This window comes from Camelus ferus, chromosome X, assembly GCF_009834535.1.
Source record: "Camelus ferus isolate YT-003-E chromosome X, BCGSAC_Cfer_1.0, whole genome shotgun sequence".
Lineage (NCBI taxonomy): Eukaryota > Metazoa > Chordata > Mammalia > Artiodactyla > Camelidae > Camelus > Camelus ferus.
This window is the reverse complement of record NC_045732.1, coordinates 34,729,524-34,750,952: the sequence shown is the minus strand read 5'-3', so window position 1 is coordinate 34,750,952 and position 21,429 is coordinate 34,729,524. Positions and strand designations below refer to the sequence as shown.

Below are 21,429 nucleotides of genomic sequence, written 5' to 3'. Positions count from 1 at the left end.
ACTGCTGCCTGGCAGGAACACTCAGTAACAAGTCTACTGAATGGGGATATGGGCAAGCTTATCACAGTGTCCACCACATCGACCCTTTGGGTAGATGGCTCTTCTCTTTAGTAGTTCTAGACCAAGCTTAACCTCTTGGGGGCTTTTGTAGACCTTGCCACCTGGCTACCAGAATGGCTCTGCCTGGAGAAGCATAGGGGTGTCTGGGGTAAGATAGATGCAGTCTTGAATCCTGCGGACTGAGCCCTCCAGGAAACAGCTCCCTCCGCCCAAAGATTTGGGTTGGGGGGGGGGGTCTTGGCAATACACAGCCATGTAGCCAGGTGACACCATGAAGCCAGCTGTGTGCCACGTTATAATTATAGTGCTGTAACTCTGTTTCCATGGACCTGCCTTTCCAACTAGACTTTAGAGCTCCTCGAGCCTGGAACTATGTCTTACTTCATTTCTGTGTCTTCAGAGCATCACACGGTGCATGTCTCAGATCTGTGGTTAATAAATATGTTTTTACTGAATGAAAGAAATTGTGCAAGTGTTAGTAGCACTTAAAAGTATGATCCCTAGAGATTCTTCCTGGGTCAGTCCAAGCCTATCAGTAAAACAATTTTAATTCTATTCAATGTTTAGCTAAATACAGTGTTAGTTCTAATTTGATAGCTATCCTTTGCTTAGGGCTTTAAAAGTCATGAAAACATGTAAGCAGATGGAGTGGAACGTTGAGGAGGTGGGCCATGTTGGTGCCTGCTGTGGCCTGAGCGCCGGTGACCATCCAGATCGTGGATCTCCTGCTGGGTGAGAGGTGGCATGTGCCAGGAACACACTTGACTTTAAGCATGGCTGCATTTGAACCTCCTTCATTAGCTGGGTGATCCTGAGAAAGTTGTTTATCCTGAGACTCACTCTCCTCATTTGTAAAATGGGTTAATACACAAATGTTCATGCAGCATTATTCTAATAGCCCAAAAGCAAAAATAACCCAAGTGTCTATCAATAGATGAATGGATAAATAAAATGTAGTCTATCCACACAATGGAATATGAGTCAGCCTTAAAAAAGAATGAAATTCTGAGCCATGCTACAACATAGATGAATCTGGAAAATATTATGCTAAATGAAATAAGTAAGATGTAAAATCCGCTTATATGAAGTACGTAGAATAGGCAAATTCACAGAGACAGGACTTAGAATGAGGTTACCAGGGGCCCGTGGGAGGGAGAAATGAGGTGTTAGTGTTTAATGGATGTGAAGTTTCTATTTGGGATGATGAAAAAGTTCTGAAAATAGAAAGTAGTCATGGTGGTACCAATATTGTGAGTGTGCTTAATAGCACTACATTGTATACTTAAAGACGGTTAAAATGGTCATTTTATCTTATGTCTATTTTACCCCAGTAAAAAAGAATTTTATGGCATGTGAATTATATCTCAATAAAGCTGTTAGTTAAAAATAAGGTTAATAACAGTACCTATTCCACAAAATATTTGTAAGGATTGAAAATGATACATGATGTAATGTAGATACATGACTGGGACATCATGCTGTATGCCAGAGATTGACACATTGTAATTGACTGTACTTCAATTTGAAAAAATGATATATGAGAAGTACCACTCACATGGTATGTGCTTACCAAAAGGTAGTTGTTACTAAGCATGATCTAGAAATTAAGCATTTGTTTCATGCAAAGGACCCCATAATTCTAAAAGTCACTGATGCTTAAGGACTGGGGTGTGCAGCTCTCTCTCTGGACTCGGAATGGCTGCAGGCGTCTTTTCTAATAATAATCCATCTATATGTTAAGACAGACTTGGTGGTATTTCGGTTAATTACCATGGGACAATGCCCTAGCTTCACAAATGAAGAACTCATCACGAACACCTTCCAAATAGGTGATTAAAGCATAGCCACCCTCTTGGCATCGTTAATCTCTGTTATGCATCTTCTCTGGCCTCTACACATGGTTTCAGATGAACACAGCATTAGATCTTTATTTATGCATAGGTGTAGATCATTCATTGTCATTGCTGTATGGTGTTCCATTGTGGGATGTAACTCAATTTATTTGTCCAACTACTGTTCATGGACATTTAACATTCTTGGGTATGTGTTTGGAGAACATTTTCTTGGGCATCTACCTAGAAGTGAGTCAGAAGTGCACGTGCATCTTTAGTGGATGCTGCCAAACACTTTTCCAAAGTGGTTATACTATGTTACCCTCCCATTAGCAGGAGATGAGAGGTTGCTCCTTAATTTCACCAACACTTGGTATTATCATCAAGTTTTCTCATCCTTTAATTCATGACTCTTGGGAAAGGGTCCAAGATAAGTTTCAGTTACACTCCCCAGCTTTATATACAGAATTTGTATGTGTGCACTTTACTGGAGAGATTACATGGTTTGAAACAGAATTTCAGGGGGTCCTTGTCCCAGAGAAGGGCAAGGACCACCACTTCAAGGTTTTGGCAATTTTATAATCCCTAACATTGTGATGGTACAGCCTTTTATTTGAGCCAAGATTTCTCTTGGGAAAGCTAAAACTGCTAGGTAACTGTCTCTGTTTTTGAGAAGCACATGATTGAAGGCCAAGGAACTCTGGAATTTTGCTAGTGCTGGTGTATGTTGGATAATGTTCAAAACTGCATGCCCTAAGTAAATGGATGCTATTTAATGGGATATTTTAGGTGCCTGTGCTAATTTGATCAAATAAACACTTCCGTGTCTACAAATTGAAAGAGTGAAAAAAAATTGGCACCGGAAAATTGATTTTAGCTGTGGGCATTATTCTGCTTTGGAAACAGCTTCTTGACATCAGTAGAATGTCCCTATGGTTTGCAATGTGATACAGCTGGAAATGTACCGGCATCCTTCTTAACACACTCTTTTTCTTTGAGGTAAATGTATGGGCTAATTTTGGAAACACTCCCCTGTGGAATCCCCTGTCTCCACTGGCTGGTGTATTTACAACAGATTATGAAAGGAAAGAGGACAAAGATATGGATTAGGTCTTTGCGGGGGAAGAATTACAACGTTCAGCTTCCTAGTTTAAACACTTACTTTAATTTTTTTTCCAGAAGAAATTAATTTTCATTGTGTTTAAAAAACATTCAGGCAGACTTCTGTCTCAGACCCTGAAGAATGCCTCTTCTTATTTTGACACTGTTTGCCTTAGTCAGTTTGGGCTGCAATAACAAAATACCATAGACTGGGTGGCTTATAAACAACAGGAATTTATTTCTCATAGTTCTGGGGGCTGGGAAGTCCCAGATCAAGGTCACCAGCAGATTTGGTGTTACTGTCTGCTCACTGTGTCTGTCCTCACTTAGCCAAAGCTCTCCAGACTTTCTTTTATAAGAAAGTCTGATCTCATTCATGAGGATGATTCATCTCCCAAAGGCTCCCACCTCCAAATACCATCACAGTGGGGGGCAGGTTTCAACATATGAACTTGGCAGGGGGGACACAAACATTCAGCTGTAATATATATGCATGACTGGGACATTATGCTGTACACCAGAAATTGACACATTGTAACTGACTGTACTTCAATTAAAAAATACATTCAGCTATAGCATTATTCGTTCAATCAATCATCTATCCATCCATCCGTTCATCCAATCATCCAACACTTGTCAAACATCCATTGAAAATATAACACTCTTAAGCATTAATATGAAAGGAGGCAAATGATTGTCTCTTTTCCTGAAGTAGCTGGAGGAAGAAGGAAAACCCACGTGGAATACCTCGAGAATGATATCGAAGTAACATGGGCCAGTACAAGCTGATAGGGTAAGGACTCAAAATGGGGTGAACTTTGTTTTGAGCACTGATGGGGGAAGGGAGAAAGGGAGGTGAATTTCCGAAGGCTTCTGGAAGAAAGTGAGTCTTAAGCTGGGCATAGAAAGGAGTTCAAAGTTTGCACTGCTAGAATCTAGAAGGCAAAGAGCCTTCAAGGGCAGATGCAGCAATGATGGGTGGTGAGGGTGACCCGCTGAGATCAGGGAAACTCCCTGACCAGAGAGCAAAGGCCATCTCCCTGGCTGCCACCTTCTGGCAACCTTGAGAGCCAGCCCTGCAGAAGAGATAACATGAAGCTGGCCTCCTTTCTGTTACCCACAAGGTCCTTCTCAGGACATTTGCTGGGGCCTCGGGCTGAAGTGATCTCCTCCCACTTTTTTTTTCTTTCTCCTTTGGGTATGTAAAATCTAAAGTGCTGTCTCTGAATAATCTAAATCCTTTTTTTTCTCACCATGGAAGGTCCAGTGTTCCCTTCTCAGTGAAGCCTTCCCTGACCACCTTATTTATTTAAAATTACAATCAATCCCAAACCACCACACTCTCTCTTTTTCTTCTTAGCACTTAGCACCTTCTAATATACTACATGATTGTCTTCTTTATTTTGTTTAGCCTCTGTTTGGTTAGTTTATTTTGTTTACACCTATTAGAATGTAAGCTCCCAGGAGAGTAGAGATTTTTGTCTGTTGTCCCTCACTGCTGTGCCTCTGGAACCTGGGACAGTGACAGGTACATAGGAGGTGTTCAGGAAATATTTGTTGATCTATGTCATTAAAAAATTTCTGATAGCCACAGTGAAAAAAAATAAACAGGTGAAATTAGCTTTTGTTAATCCTCTCAGGTAACAATGGAGGCACTAATAAAGAATTTTCAACACCATTATTGAGGTGTAATTAACATATAATAAACTGCACGTGTTTAAGGTGTATAGTTTGAAATTTGACATGTATATACACCTGTGAAACCATCCCCACAATCTAGATAGTGAACACATCCACCACAATCAAGGGTCTTTGTGGCCTTTTGTAATTGTATATGTTTAATAGTGTATTTTATTTAACCCAATGTATCCCACTGCGTACAAGCTGTGTGACCTTTGAACAAGTTACTCAACCTCTCTGTGCTTCAGAACTCATCTGTAAAGTGAAACATATGACAAGCAGTTTGCTCACTGGGTTATTGTGAGGATTAAAATAAATAATTTACTAAACACTGTTAACCTAATGTCCGACAAATTGTGTTCAGTAATTATAATTCACAGGCTGGGAAGTTTCACGATCAAGAGCATTGACCTTCGAATGTCTGAATTTCAGTTCTGCTGCCACTTAGGAGCTGTGAGACCTTGAGCCAAGGATAATTATTTCACCTGTCTGTGTCTCAGCTTCTCCATCTGAAAGGGTGGCGGTGAAGATGAATGAATCCAGACATGCACAGTGAATAGAACCAGGCCTGAACTGGGGAAACACTCACTCTTAGCTGTTATCATTATTTTTTGTTATTATTATTCCTGCAGGCCTTTGCCTAATTTCTCAGCCACTACCATCCCCATCTTCCCCATTTATCCCTACATGGGCAATCCCAGACCTTTCCTGGGCTACAGGGCTGCTGGCCTGTCCGCAAATCCTTGCCATTGCTGTCTGTCCCTCCCTCCAGCTTTGCGCATGTGATGATGCCATCAGAAGACAGTGTTGCCGCCAGGCTCCGGGGGCTTTGAAATGTGAGCCCATGAACAGAGGAAGAAAGCCATCTGCTTAAGTCTGAGCTCCCTCCTCTCCTCACCCATTAAGAAGATGAAATTTCTTTTCTTCCAAACTGGAAACAGAGATCAAAAGTTCAACTTGGTCCTGCCATTTTGTTTGTGGCCCAAGCATCGTCCTTGCCAATAGCTGTAAAAATGATTGAGTTCTAGAGGGCTCGGTGGCCTGCTCCAGCTTCCCGCGGTGAGGAAGGCAAGATGCCCATGAACAGCAGAGGAGATGCTCCAAGAGGGAAAACTCACTGCCAAGAAGCTGGATCTAAGAAAGGCCAGGCCACCTCTTCCTACTGCAGAGGCTGGGGTCTGCATGGGGAATAAGAGGGCAAAAGGGCTTCCCAGGTGGGACAGAAATCAGGGTCTTTGCCTCTAGAGAATCAGGGTCAGGAGAAGAGCAGGACATCTGGAGCATCGAAACTGATGTTAGTGATGCACGTGTCGCCAAGCCAGCCTGTCTCTGAGAGCCACTGGCCCGCTCATTGAGTGGGGGGAGGATTGCGGAGGTAGACTTCAGATGTTTCTACTGAGCCCTCTGAGGCTCACAGGCTACGAGATAAGGCCATGTGATAATCAAGTGGGTTGCTGGTTTTCAGCAAGTCTGCTTTAAAAAGTCAAACATAAATCATCATGCCAGGAATTCTGAGCCTAAGAATTTACCCAAAGGAGATTAATCAAAAATGTGGACGTGGATTCATGGCTAAGAAGTGGTTGTGTAAATGACAGGACATTCATCATGATTCCAGAACTGTCAGCTGCCTCCAGTTAGTGAGTGCATCCTGTTGGCTGTGTGTAATCTCGGTTAATTCCTACAATACCCCTGTGACATGGGTACCATTATTCCACATCTAAAGATAAGAGACACAAATGTTGAGCAACTTGCCTGTAGTCACACAGTTATCAAGTTTCAGAGCCCGTTTGAATCGGGGCTTTGGACTTTCAAAAGCCATCCTGAATCCCTTCTTCTGTGGTCCTAGCCCAGCCCTGCTCAGACATTTATTTATTTATTTATTTATTTTTATTGAAGTCTAGTTGATTTACAACATTGTGTTAGTTTCAGGTGTACAGCAAAGTGATTCAGTTTTGCATATATATATAAACATATACATTCTTTTTCAGATTCTTTTCCATTATAGGTTATTAAAAGCTATTGAATATAGTCCCCTGTTCTCTACAGTAGCTCCTTGTTGTTTGTTTTATATATGGTAGCGTGTATATGTTAATCCCAAACTCCTAATTTATCCCTCCCCATCTCGTTCCCCTTTGGTAACCATAGTTTGTTTTCTATGTCTGTGAGTCTCTTTCTGGTTTGTAAGTAAGTTCATTTGTATCAGTTTTTTTTTTTAGATTCCACATATAAGTGATATCATATGATATTTGTCTTTCTCTGTCTGACTTTCTTCACTTATGATAATCTCTAGGTCCGTCCATGTAGGTGCAAATGGCATTATTTCATTCTTTTTTTATAACAGCCTGACTTCTGACTCAGGTTTTCAAATGAAACTAAAGTGGTTTTTGTGCATGTCCCTAAACTGCCACCAACAAGTTAGTCTCCCAGAGATGACTTATAGGCTGCCATATTATTAATCCTTGAGAAATATGCCGTTTATCTTTCTGTTGAGGTATCCCTGCTCTTCTGGGAGAACCAGGTAGTATAAACATGTCCCGAGGAGAGCCTTGAAGTTGTCTCTTTCTATTTTAACCTTGTCCATCTCTGGGAACTCCTGTGTTGACTTATCATATCTGATTCCTTGGGGAAGCTTGCTGGACCATGTTTCGTGGCTTTTCTTACAGATGCTTGCATTCCTGCAATTGGTTTCTCATCCTCTTCTAACTTGTATAATATTTATAGTTGTCATTTTCTGATCTTCCAGGCACACAGGGTCTCCTTGCGATGAGATATTTGCAAGTATCATTGGCAAACGACATTACTTTAGGTAACCCCTCTCCTGTACTGGCATTTAAGTTTTACTTGGTTAAGCGTTCCAATTTCAGAGGAAAACCTTCTTATTGTGTTTGGTGTGGCAGCAAATTTATTTAGCTAACAGAGAATTTTGCTGGAAATCTTTATGCTAAAAAGTTAAGTTGGGTTCTGAGGACACAAGGAACTAAAACACTTCACTGTCTATCACAGATTGATAACATGGTTTCCGCTTGCAGATATTTAACGACTTGGCATATTTAACGACTTTGACATTGTAGTTAATGTTTCCTTTTAAAAATATCTTGTCTCTCGCAGGGCAAATCATACCCCTTCAGGGGCATATTCCCACCTATATGGAATCCAATTGTCTTACTAGACCACAACAACCTTTGGAGGACGATGGATGATATGGGACAAGAGGTAAAGCTTCCTAAAACTTAGGTCAAAGAAATCAAGAATTTTTGTCTTTTGACAACATTTGTATTCTCCATTCTTAAGTTTAGTCCTTAAAAGAAAGAAAGTGAGGGGAAAGGGTGGAGCTCAGTGGTAAAGCGCATGCTTGGCATGCACGAGGTCCTGGGTTCAATCCCCAGTACCTCCATTAAGTAAATAAATAAATCTAATTACCTCCTCCCCTCCCCCCAAAAAAATTTAAAAAAAAAAAAGAAAGTGAAAATGTCACCAGTGCCAAGCACATGGTATGGCACATAGTAACTCTCAGTAAAGATTTGTGAGATGTATGAATGAACTTGTATGTAACCTCTAAAAGAATGAGATGTCCAACAGACTGGTGTTTCCATACTGCTGATGGCGTCAGGGGGAAGATCTTATATCATGCAGCCTTCCTTGGATGATGTTTCTAATTTAGAAAATCGTCAGGACATAGCAAATAAGACTTCTGGGTCTTTGAGTCACTACCATCCTCAAACCTGCAACTCATAAGTAAACACACTCCAATTGTGACATGATTTGGTGCAGCTGTCTGATTCCTGTTTTGAGGCTGAACTTACGAATTGTTGTCTCTAAATCAGTAACTTTGTAGTTGATATTTGGAAACAGCCTGATGACAACATAGCCTCCATTTATTGTATAGGAAGTCTTCTCATAAATTAAATATAGACTGAGTGAATAGGGAAGCTACGCAGACAACGTTGGTTGAGCGGTAAAAACCACTCTTGGGGGAATCTGGAAAACTTGCATTTTCCTTCTTTAAGTTAGAGTTTTTAATACTATCAGAATAGTTATTTCAAGTGGAAAATTGCATTTTTTTCTCCCCTGAATCCTCCTCTGAATGTAGATTCCCAGTGATGCCCCGTGGAAGGCACCCCTTGCCGAAAAGTGGGACAACATGACAATGAAGGAGCTACTGGACAAGATCTGCTGGACCAAGTAAGACTCACCATCAGGCACAGGCATTTACTGTGACCCTCTTTCAGTTTTATTTGGTGATACCATTCAGCGGATATGAAACAAGCAGTTGCTTTGTGGCTAAAACCACACCATTTGGCCAGGTGGAATGCTGAAGAACATGGGAACCATTTCTTGCCCTAAAGCTATCTCTACCTCAAACTTACTTCTTTGGGATAGTTTTGCATCACAAAGGTGATATTACCCCATAGAGTCCTCAGAACAGACCATAATGAGCCACCTCCTTTATTTAGAACAGCTTAAAGACACTCAAACATAAAGATCTCATTTATCAAGTTGTTCACTTTTGTACTGCTCACTGGGGGTCAAGTATGGAGAGTGCATTAGCACGTGCATTTGCACGTGCATTTGAAAACACCTACGGAATGAAGTGCAACTCTTCAAGGCTTTGAAAGGGAACTTCTGTAAGTTCTCTGGATAATTCACAACTGTCCAGGAAACATGTATGACATACTTTTCATCAGGGAGAAACATGGAGCGTTGAAAGAAAGTGTTGATGAGTCAAGTATTCAATTATGGCCGGCTATATAGTCAGACAACGTGCAGAGGCTTCCATCTTGGACAGCAGGGAAAAAAGGAAAGGATGGTCAGGGTCCCATCTCAAGCACGTGGTGAATTTGTGGTGAGCAAAGTAAGAAAATGGAATTGTAATGAGACTGTCCGCCCATGCGAAACAGCTTTAGTTGGGAATATGTTTGGCCGGGGAGTTGATGTCTTCATTCCCCTAGGCACTGGCGAGGGAAGTTGAAGCACTAACAACTGGAAGTAAAACGTTTTTAGGGCTATCTGAATCTAAGATATGGAAATAACCAAAAGACATGAAATTTACATACTTCTTAATATATAAATTCAACTTCTTAGAATTTAGCTTAAAGAAGGAACGAGAAAAGAAGAGAGGGAGAAAGGCATACAGGGAGGGAGAAAGGAAGAGAGAGGAAGGGAGAGAGGGAGATTCAAAGCATTAGTTTTAAAAGGAAAATCGAAATAGAAGATTGGTTAAATTAATTGTGGGTCATCTGAAAGCTCGAGTACTCTAAAGTCTTGTAAAATCATGTTGCAGAAGAATACTTAATGGCTTGAAAAAAATCATAGTATTAAACATAGAAAAGCAGGCTGTCATCAAGTCTGTGCAGTGATATATGATCTCATTTCTAAAAAGACAACTGTATATGCACTGTGAGCAATGGAAATCCATCAGAATGTTTTTGAACACTTAATATTACCATCAAACATTTATCCATGTCATTAAGATTCTTCATCAAACATCATATTTCATGGTTGCAGAATATTCCATGGAAAGTGAATACCATGTGTTTATCTATTATCATTGGACATTTTAGTCACGTCCAGTCTTTCATCATTATTGTTATTTATTTTATATAATATTCTATGATGAACATGTGTTTCTCTTATGTCTTAGACCTTTGAAAGCAACCAATTTTGGAATAAAACCCTTTTAAGATCATGAAATCAATGTCTATTATTAATTACATCCTTTTAAACATTCATCTGACGCCATTTACCACTTTTTTTGAGAGTGTCGGTTTATAATACAAGTTAGTTTGTGCTAATAAAATTGCAGTATTTACTTTTAAATTTTATACATGAGATTTTCAAAAAATAGTGAGTATTCAATTATCAGCACTTGTTTTGTAACTTCTATTATAAAAAGCTTTTAATAAATTCAGTTAAGCCTTTTCTCTCCAGAGAGCTTTGAAGCTCATTGAAGTTAGGACTAATTATATTTCTTTGGTCTCATAGAAATCAGGCTTTTTCTGCCACAGTCCTTGGCCTAGTCCTCCCCTTAGTGAATATTCTAGATTGTTGGCTGACAAAATAAAGTATTCTGAGATGCTAGGAGTATATGAACACAAGGTAATTTTTTAACTTTTCCTAAGCAAGATAAACATGATATCATTTCCTGATTTTAAAGGAAATAATCCCTGGAGCACAATCATACATTCAAAGTCTAACGTTGATCATTCTTTCTATTATTATCATTTATAAAGTGCTTTTCAGAAACACAAATTAAATTTACGATGTGGTCACAGCTAGGTAAATACACTTTTTAAAGCCTATAACTAGAAAAAAAATGCGCCAAAATGAATCTAGGGGTTATCTTTGAGGGGGGCGACAGAAATATGAAAGCTACTCCTCTCACCTTTTCCTTTTATGAATTTTCCAAATTTTATATAATGTGTATATAGTCTTCATTTAGAAAATATAATGACGTTTATCACTTAAAAAGTCAGCAGGGCAAAGAACACGAAAACATTGCACTAGCTTCCTTGACCTTCCATCCCTCAGATATTGTTCTCATTTCTTTTCTTACGGAAGCTCCCAGAGTAAATCAAATAAAGGATTAAGAATGGCCTGGCCCTCCTGAGAGAATTACTTTTACCTCTCCCTCGATTTCAAACCAGGGTTATTTCTTTCTCATCAAATTGGCAACAATAACAGCTCAAATCGCAGTACTATTTTTATGTTTAATATTGGCTAGCTAGCTAGGGAAACATTAGGTTTTAGTTATTTATTACTCCCTTTCCCTTATACGCCCAAATTCACCTATAAAATAAGGAGCAAAGGAAACAGGACATCAGGAAACAGCAAAGGATGTTTTCACTTTGAGGTAATATTTTAAACCAATGCTTGAATATTTGCTTTAGACAGATGCCAAAAATTGCCTCTGCAAAGAAAGCATGAGTCAGCACTTTCCATCCCTTCAGTTACCATGACGAATCTTGCAAACCTAATTCTAAGTCATGTCAATATGTATATTACACCTAATGCAGGCTTAGTGATGGGGACCGTCACAGAAGTGCTACCAGGTTGTTAGGGTTGCAGACATTGTCCCAAGCAACTGGTTATGTGGGTTAGATGTGATTCTACAAACTTCCAGAGTCAAGGAACACTAGAGTAGAGAGGAGTCCCTTGGGAAGGGTTTATACCTTCAAGATTGTCAGCAGCCTAATTATGAAGCATTTTGAGGTACTAAAATCATGAAGTTGGGGTCAGGTATGATCTAGGTTGAAGTTGTACCATTTAGTGAGCTGTGTACTACATATGATTAACTTCCCTGAGACTCAGTTTTTGGGCTTGTGAACCGGGGCAAAATCACAACCATTATTTTTATGACAAATCGATAAGACAATAGGTTTAAAGACCATGGAGAAAGAGCTCAATACATGGAAGATAGTTATTATTTACTCCACCCATTGTCAGCACTACCAGGTGGCAAATTCTGCCTCAGGTAAAACCAGACCAATAACATGCAAACTTGATGTCAAAGTCAAAAGGGGGATGGGTCCTAATTAAAGGGACCCCAGAGTGCTCATTACTACTGGCAAATTTTAGGATCTGTTTGACTTATTTGTTTCTTTTGAGGGGCAGAAGTAGCTAGGTTTGTTGATTTTTAATGGAGGTACTGGGGATTGAACCCAGGACCTTGTGCATGCTAAGCACACACTCTTCCACTGAGCTATGCCTTCCCCCTAGGGTTTGTGAGATTTAACTGAGTTGCTGGAATTGCATGAGATCATTCATTTTCTGGTGTGCCTCCAGAGAGGGAGTAACCTCTCGCCATTTACCTGCCAACCTCAAGCAAAAGTTCACTCATCTCTACTCTGTTCATCACTTTTCTTTCTCATCCATTCTTTGAGCTGACCTCCCATTAGGTTATCATAACTGAAGAGATAACTGTGACTAATTCTGGGCGTGGTACATCACCTAGCATATCCTTTGTGTATTATGGATCACTTAAAAGTAATATTTAATTGATATTTCTCATTACTCATGTATTCATTCGGTTATCTAACAAGTAATTTATTAAATGCTTACCGTATGCCTGATACTATTTTATTAAAGAAGACACTATGATGAGCAAGAAACTTAAGATCTCTGTCTTACTGGTTGATATTCTAGTGGGGGCAACAGCAAGAAAAAATAATAAACCAATAATTAAGATCATTTAAGACAGTGAAAAGGGTGTTAAAAATACTGTTCTATGGTAAAATGATAGAAAATGCCAGGGTGCTGGGAATGTGGAAGCTGGTGTTGATTTTTGTAGACATGTAAAAGTTCATCTTTCTGAGGAGCCATTAGAATAAGCAGAGAAGATACAGGATGAGATAGAAAAAGCAGGCATGGGCTAGATCAGTTAGGACTTTGGAGGCCATGGTGAAAGATCTGAATCTTATTCCGGTTTTGCTACGATGCCACTGGAGCGTTTCAAGCAAGTTTACACTTTAGAAAGAGCACAGTGGATAGAGGGGAGGGTGATAAAAAGCTTTTGCTTTCAAGTGTGGTAGATAGATATCCTGTGGGGACAAATGGATTCAGAGAGACCAATCTGGAGGAAATCATTGCAATAATCCTGGCAAGAGATGATGCGAAATTGGTGATGATGAAGGTGGAGTGACGTGGTGAGAGACAACAGGACTTCCTCATGGATTGGATGCGGGGAGAGTGATGGAAAGAGAAATCAAGGTTGATTTCTGGAGTATTGGCCTTAGCAATTGGGTGAATGGTGATGCCTGTTACTAAGATGGGGATCACTCGAAGAGTAGCAAGTGTGTGGGGAGAAATCAGAACAGCACAAAGTATGAGATACAAGCTGATTCTGGGTTAGGCATTTTGATTAAGGGGAAAAGAAATCTCATATTCCCGAAATCTCTGATATCATGTCTTATAATATTCGATTCTAGTGACAGTTTTCTGCAACTTGCCAAATTGTACTCCACGTAGCCAAGTAAGTTTATTGCTTGAATAATTTCCAGAGACTGAAGAAGATGCTCTGCTGCATTTGCCAATTTTGCTCTCATTTCTTCCTGAGCAGATCTTCGAAGGATCTTGCTACTCTCTTTGTGAACCTGTGTGTCACTGCGGAGACCCATGAGGTCTCTGCTCTCTGGTTCCTGTGGTATGTGAAGCAGTGTGGGGGCACGACCAGGATCATCTCAACAACCAGTGGAGGGCAGGTACCCATTCATACCCACACCGTTCCTACTGAAATCCACCACTGCCTAAACGAAAGATTGGCATCATTCTTCCATCATGAACAGATGAAGCAGGAGGCAGGCTTGTGGCTTTTAGAGCTTAATCGTAGCAGCTCCAAGTGACTTTTGAAGGGGACAGCCTGTTGTTAGGTACCCCATGTGACAACCCAGTGGCCAATGTCATTTGAAGATTAGTCTTGTCTCTTTTTCTGTACTTTTGCAATTTTCCATTTGGATATACATCCAATTTTTATTGGGTAAATTTGTAAGAGACCATTGGATGGACATAACTGAGTACTTCTCAGAAAACCCAGCAGAGAAAGTCTGAAAAGCATTTTTAATTTAAAACACACGCACCACATGGAAGTCATTCATTCATTGCTTCATTCATTCATTGCCTGCTTCCTGAGCACCAGTCTTGTGGAAGGCACTGTGCTGGGCACAGTAGGAGATGGATTCGAGTTCTTAGATAATCTGCTTGATAGTCATTTTCCTTTCCTCCCCATCCTCCTCCTCCTCCCATCGCCCTCCTTCTTCTCCTCCCCTGCACCCTTTTCTTCCTTCTTCTCCATGACCTTCTTCCTCGTAGACCTATTGGAAGCCATCTTTTTCAAAATTAACTGAGCTGAAAATTTAGGAGGCAGTCAGTTCCACCATGCACATGACCCTGCGGAACATTTGGCAGCTTTAGCAGGGCTTGGGTTAGGTGGGTGCAGTGAGGTGAAATGACCTCATTGGCCGCAGAAAGAGCAGGTACCCGGCCCAGGGTGAGACAGCTAGCCTGCCACAGGGAGTAGGCGGGCCTGGGGGTGGGTGGGCCAGCGAGGTTCTGAGCCTGAGTCACAAGGAAAGGGGAAACAGGTCTAGGTGTGCTCAGGCAAGGGCTGGTCCAGCTCTAAGGAGCGCCTCACCAGACTCGGCAACCCAACCGAAGGATGTGGGTAGGACGCGGAGCAGGGGCAGTGGCCAGGCAGGTGGGGCATGGGGGTCAGGCTGAGGAGAGGATACACAGTGGAGTTTGGAGCCTGGGAAGCCACAAGAACACAACCCGGAAGGTGACTGTTAGAAAACCTGTAATTTTGTCGAAAGCCAGCCAGCATTCGTTAGAAAACAACGGTGAAAGGTGCCATTCCCAAGAGCCAAATGAAATCGTATCCATCGCACAGTAAAGATACGTGCGGAAAACTAGCAACTTAGCACTTCATATCCCTTCCTATATTTCCTACCCACCTCTGGAGTCCTTTTTTCTTTCCAGGAGAGGAAATTTGTGGGCGGATCGGGACAAGTGAGCGAACGGATTATGGACCTCCTTGGAGACCGAGTCAAGTTGGAGCGGCCTGTGACCCACATTGACCAGACAGGAGAACATGTCCTGGTGGAGACCCTCAACCACGAGGTGTACGAGGTAACCAAGAGCCTCAAAACTGGGGGGGAAGAAGCCAGAGTCCCACAGATAACCAGAGCTTAAGTAAAGCTGAGAATATTCCAGACTTCCCAGACAAAGCCTTGGCCAAAAGTGCAAAAGCTGCCTCTATCTGAAAGGAAGAGAAAGAGAACATATAATAAATATATTTATAAAATAAATTTATAAAAAATAATATTATTATCGCCCCTCTGTATTGGGCTCCTATATAAGTAGAAAACGAAAAAAATATTTATTTGATAAATATCAAGTGCCTCCTATGTGCTTGGCATTATTCTAGGAGGTGGGAACACAGCAGTGAACAAAACAGATAAATTCTTTGCTTTCATGTAACTTACATTCTAGTGAAGGCAAAAAATCATAATCAAATATGTAGTTAAAATACAGACTATGCGAGATTGTGATAAAGAAGAGGGAGGGGTGTACAAGAAAGTGGGATGGGACAATTGGTCATGCAATTTTAAATAAGGTCATCAAGGATGTCTGAAGTTTGAGTCCAGAACCCAAAGAGGTGAGGGATTGAGCCATGTGGCTCTCTGGGGAATCGTTTTTCAGGTTGACTGCGCAGCCAGCCAGTGCAAAGGCCCTGAGGCAGGAGCAAGCTTGGCATGATGAAGTAACAGCAAAGCAGTCAAAATGGTGAAATTAAGAGGATTGAGGGGGAGAGTAGCAGAAGATGAGATGAGAGATGTGACAGGGGTACCTTTCATGGATGACCTTGAAAGTCACTGTAAGGAACTTGGCTTTGATTCCAAGTGTGATAGGAAGTCACTGGCAATTTTGAACTAGGGAACAATAAAAGCTCATTTTGATTTTAATAAGACCCTTCTGGTTTCTCTGTTAAGAAGAGACTGAATGAGGGACAAGGGTAAAACAAGGGAGAAACATTAGGAAAAAAGTAAAAACAACCCAACAATGTTTAACCCTGCTGTTTTCCTTCCAGGCTAAGTACGTGATTAGCGCTGTTCCTCCTGCTCTAAGCATGAAGATTCATTTCAATCCCCCTCTGCCAATGATGAGAAATCAGCTGATCACTCGTGTGCCCTTGGGTTCAGTCATTAAGTGTATAGTTTATTACGAAGAGCCCTTCTGGAGGAAAAAGGGTGAGTCCTTTTCTTTGGCAGAAGATCCAGGAAACTTGGTGCAAAGTCACGTATTTGCATGTAACTGTTTTTCTTAAAATGCTGGATATCAGACATCCATCCAGGTTCTAAGTACAGTTCCATCAAATAAAGTACGTTGGCACAAACTCATGGAATTAACTTCCCTTTAGAATATGATCGATTCTTTTTATAATTCAATATAAAGTTTACTTAACCCCTTCACAAAATCTTGTGAAAATGAGTTATTAACATTTTCTAATACAGGTTTTTAAAGTAAGAATTTATAAAGCCATTCACAAAGGTGTGGCTTCTGAACACGTGTGTGAGTCATGAACACTTGAAATGTGGTGAGTGAGACTGAGAACCTGAATTTTTCCGTTTTATTTCATTTGAATTGCTTTAAATTCAAATGTAAAAAGCCAGATGTGGCTAATGGCTACTATGTTAGACAGCACAGTGCTAGAGTCTTACCATATTTACTCTCATCACATCTACTTTTCTTCCAAGAGGGGACCGTGTAAGAACAGTCAGTAGCTGGGAATGAGGGCGAAGGGGAAGATGCACTGAAATGAGGAACCAGATGGCAGAGAGAAGAGGAAAGTTGTGCTGGAGGCAAAGGGAGGAAGGTTTCATATTCTTACCTACCCTTTTCTGCCACATGGCAGCCTCCTAATTCTCCACCTTTGCAGGAAATTCTGTTTAGGACAGTTACTGGATAGGTGCATCCGTTGTGCAAGTAATCTACCTTTTGCAAAGGACAGGGCAGTGAACCACCATGAAGGACTTGCTTCCTCTCGTGACCCACGTCACCCGTTTGAGGCAGCTGGGTGCTGGCAAGTAGATAAGGTTTGGGACCATGGAATAGAAAAATAGAGATTTTTTCTTTTAATGGCTCAGAACGCCTTTATTTGTGGAAAATACCTCTAACTTTCCTTCATGTTAGCAAATCTTTAGCTTAGGGCTGCTGTGTGCCCGGCAAGTTCACTGTTAGGCACTAGCATCAAAAAGAAAACCCAAGTTCTCCACTCGCAAAAGGTTGGGTCTGACTTGATCCTTATTATGAGCCTTGAATTATGCTCTAAAAATTACTGAGGATGTCAGAACCTCCCCCAAAGCATTTTCAGTTTCTTTTGTGTTACTTTATTAATGTATTTCTGCAACTAACCACTATTGAGTACCTATTGTACAACCTTGGGGATTCAAAGGCATATTTCCTTGCCCAGAAAATCCAGACTTTGTGGGAAGACGTCCGTGTAAACTAATAATTGCATTACAATGTGCTGAGTACACTGTTGGCAGTACCTAGGCTATTATAGAAACACAGGGGAGGGCTCCCAAACTCACATCCAATGTGGTGCCTCCTTTTTAAAAAAAAATTACAGAAGTAAACTTGTTCACTCTAAAACTCTCAAAATATAGAAGTGTATGAAAAAGGTCCCTCACCTATTGCCACGCCTCCCCCTGCCCAGGGAATCACTGTTGAAAGTGTAAGTTTGTTATCTTTAGAGATTCATCGTAGACATAAGTGATACTTTAAATATATTGAGGGAGGAGGGTATAGCTCAGTGGTAGAGTGCCTGCTTAGCATGCATGAGGTCCTGGGTTCAATTCCCACTACCTCCCTTAAAAATAAATAAATAAACCTAATTACCCCCCCCCAAAATAAGATTTTAAAAATAAAATTTTAAAAAAATGATTAAAAGTTTTTAAAAAATTAAATATATTGTACATCTATATTGAAATATATAGACTTTAAATGTATATTGAAGAATATGTGTAACATTGATATGAAAATATAATTTTAAATAAATGTTATATATTTTTCCCCAAACCATTATTTTTAAAAAATACACATTATACTGAAGTTTGCTCTTTGCTGTTAGCGGTAAGCTATAGATATTTCTCCACATCAGTTACATTTTAATCCCTCTCATTTTGACAATTGAATAAATAGTATTTCACCGTAGGCTCCATGAAAATGTACCCAGTAGCTGTGCTTATGATAGGTGTTTCATTTGTTTCCAAGTTTCTGCTCTTACACTGCAATAAACAGCTTCCTTCATATAGCTCTGCGGATTTGTATGGGAGCATTTTTTTTTTTTGATAAATTTGTAAAAGTGGGATTACGAAGTCAACTGACTTGAGTAGACCGGCTAATAGTATTTTTTAACTTTCTGCCAGTCAATAGGGGAAAATATACCACTTATGTCTTATTTGTAAGTTTTATCATTAATAAGGCTTCGGAGTTATATTAAATCATTTTGTAAATTATCTGTTTATCCTGTGCTTTTTAAATTTTTTCTGTATATGTTGCAAATATTTTTTCCCAGTGTACCAGTTTTTAAAAAATTGTTTATGCTGGTTTAATCCTACTATGAAATATATATACATGGGGCTTTTCTGGACCAAAAATTCTTTTCCACTGTTCTTTTTCACTGGGCTCCAAATGTTTTTTATAGCCCTATATGTTAAAAAATTAAACATCAACTACCACTGAATGTATTTATTCCTAAACTATGCACATGGACTGCTGAATACAATGTTTTTTTTTTACAAAACATACTGGACACTTTTGAATAGCTGAAATTGAAAAATAAGAATTTCTGATGTCTTTCTCCACTATCTAGATGTGTAATCTAGGTGTGCACACCCTACTTTGGAGAACACAGATTTATATTATTGAATCCTATGGTAATACTGTACTATGTGAATCCCTGTGACTTTACAATATGTTTGATATCTGGTAGGATATTCTCTTCTTGTAATTTTGTCCTTGGTAAATGTCAGTTATTCTTCTAGATGAATGTGATCATTTTCTCAGAACTCCTCCTTCCACACTCCCACACTCAAAACACTTGTATTGAATTATTTTATCCTGAATATTCCTCTTTATCGCCTCCCATAGCTACAATATCTTCTCTTTTCTCCCTCAGGATGTCACTTGCCACTTTTGGGAACATTTCTCCTACTTTTTGTGCCCCCCCACCCCGAGAGTTCCTTTGTTTGTTTGTTGTTAGCTTGTTTCTGCGTTTGTCTTTTCTTCTTTTGCTAAAAGTCTTTGTTAGATGTCTTCTAAGAGTGAGGCAGGACCAAGGTAACCGGAAGTCCCTTGTGCATGGGCGGAGCTCCTGAGCTTTCTACCTACAAATGATAGAAGTGCTACCGATGCCACATGGTTTGTCCTGGCATGAACAGGATGCTTCTCTCTGCCCCTTGCTCCTTCACTTCCACCCAGTGCACCTATGTGATGCCGAGGTCATCTTTGCTCTGTGAAGGAAGTGTCCAAGGAGCCCCTCCACCCAGAAAGCAGGGCCTCCACCCCAGCCAGCCTGGTGTCCTCCAGGAGCCCTCTGTCTGGTCCAGCTGACCCCCACCTGACCAGTGTGCCCTTGCTTTTTTTAAATTTTGGAAAGGGAGGTAATTAGGTTCATTTATTAATTTAATGGAGGTACTGGGGGTTGAACCCAGGACCTTGTGCATGCTAAGCACACGCTCTACCTCTGAGCTACACCCCCTCACCCCCATGCTGCTTGCTTTCTTCTCTTACCACATCCTGTCCCATTTGTCTCCTCTCTTGCTTGTCTTCTTATTACAAAGTGATTCCTTAGCTGTTTCCCTTGTATTCTTAAATCTTCTTGAGTTCTTGGACAGACGTTAAACATTTCTTCTTCCCATATTTCATTATGTTTTTCTCAATGATTTTTCCTAGCCCCAGTACACCTGAGGAACATGCAACTGCCCCTCCATCCAGTGGCTAACTAGGACATTGATTCTCAGGAATGTGAAGTGGGGAGGGTCATGGGAAGAGAGAGAGAGAGAGAGAAGGAAGTGCAGGTAGAAACCAGACAGGTGCGTCTGCTCACATACAGATCGGGGCAGTGCATGTCCTCCAAGTTCTTTCTCTGTTCTTTCTTCCTCATTTTGAAACCCTCTCACTGGATTTTCTATACAACATTTGTTCTGAGGTCTTCCACCATAATGTTGTTCAAACAACCTCAATCTGCAAGTAAACGGTAGAGCAGGAGGAGTGATACACTGTAGCAGCATATTCTTACAGCATTTCAAATTCTGCCCTGACATTTTCGCCATTGCTCGGTCGCATTCTTTTGTTGAAATGACATGTATTTTGTTCTGGAGGGGAATGAGAGGGGCGCTTTTGTCCAGAATGAGCTGAAATTGTTTCCCAAGTTGTTCTGGAGGTCCTGTTTGAAATAAGTGTTTGGGATTCTGCATTTGAATTATCCACGTCCTCTCTGCCCTGTCTCCAGCTAATCAAGATCTAGTTAGCAAAGAACAGGTGGCTCCTCATCAAATGTGAATGTTCAGTCCCTCCGATTTTGCAGTAATGGGCTAGCATTTCTTTTACACATCTTTGGTTTTATCTGATTTCTTGTGAAAGAGGAAAAAGGGGACACGCTTATCAATGGCAAGGAAAACAAGATTTCATGAAATGGTGGCCTGGATTAATTCATAATATCACATTGCTTCTTTGCAGAGAGGGGCTTACAGTTTGAGCTTTTCACAATGCTGGCTATTTAGCCTTCCTTTTGACATCAGTTTGGTTTGCCTGCATATATTTTGAATATAATAGCTTACTTTTAGCCTTTGGGCTTCTCAAGTTGCAAAAGGTGTGCTTCATTGCAACTGCAGCTTGATAGGGTGATGAATATCTTTTTCCATTTTGCTCTTCTCCAAGATTACTGTGGAACCATGATTATTGAAGGAGAAGAAGCTGCAGTTGCCTACACGTTGGATGATACCAAACCTGATGGAACTTATGCTGCCATAATGGGGTAAGGCATGGTTGTGGTGGTGTGGGTGATAGTTTATGTTGACAGTGTATCCCATGCTAGTCATAAATGTGCCCCAAACTTGGTTCAATCATTTTTTAAAATTGAAGTATAGTTGATTTACAATGTTGTGTTAGTTTCTGGTAAACAGCATAATGATTCATTTATACACACACACACACACACACACACACACACACACACTCTTTTTCATATCCTTTTTCA

General features: G+C 40.4%; 1 protein-coding gene across 1 annotated transcript in view; it reads left to right on the top strand.

Annotated features, from left to right (window-relative positions):
* The window catches only part of MAOB (monoamine oxidase B), an 89,909-nt gene that overhangs the window by 58,177 nt on the left and 10,303 nt on the right, over positions 1 to 21,429 (top strand). The window contains exons 4-9 of the mRNA XM_032476048.1: positions 7,782 to 7,886; positions 8,764 to 8,855; positions 13,729 to 13,870; positions 15,144 to 15,293; positions 16,255 to 16,414; positions 21,111 to 21,207. Of these exons, the coding sequence (XP_032331939.1) occupies positions 7,782 to 7,886; positions 8,764 to 8,855; positions 13,729 to 13,870; positions 15,144 to 15,293; positions 16,255 to 16,414; positions 21,111 to 21,207 (746 nt within the window). The remainder of the gene's footprint in view (positions 1 to 7,781; positions 7,887 to 8,763; positions 8,856 to 13,728; positions 13,871 to 15,143; positions 15,294 to 16,254; positions 16,415 to 21,110; positions 21,208 to 21,429) is intronic.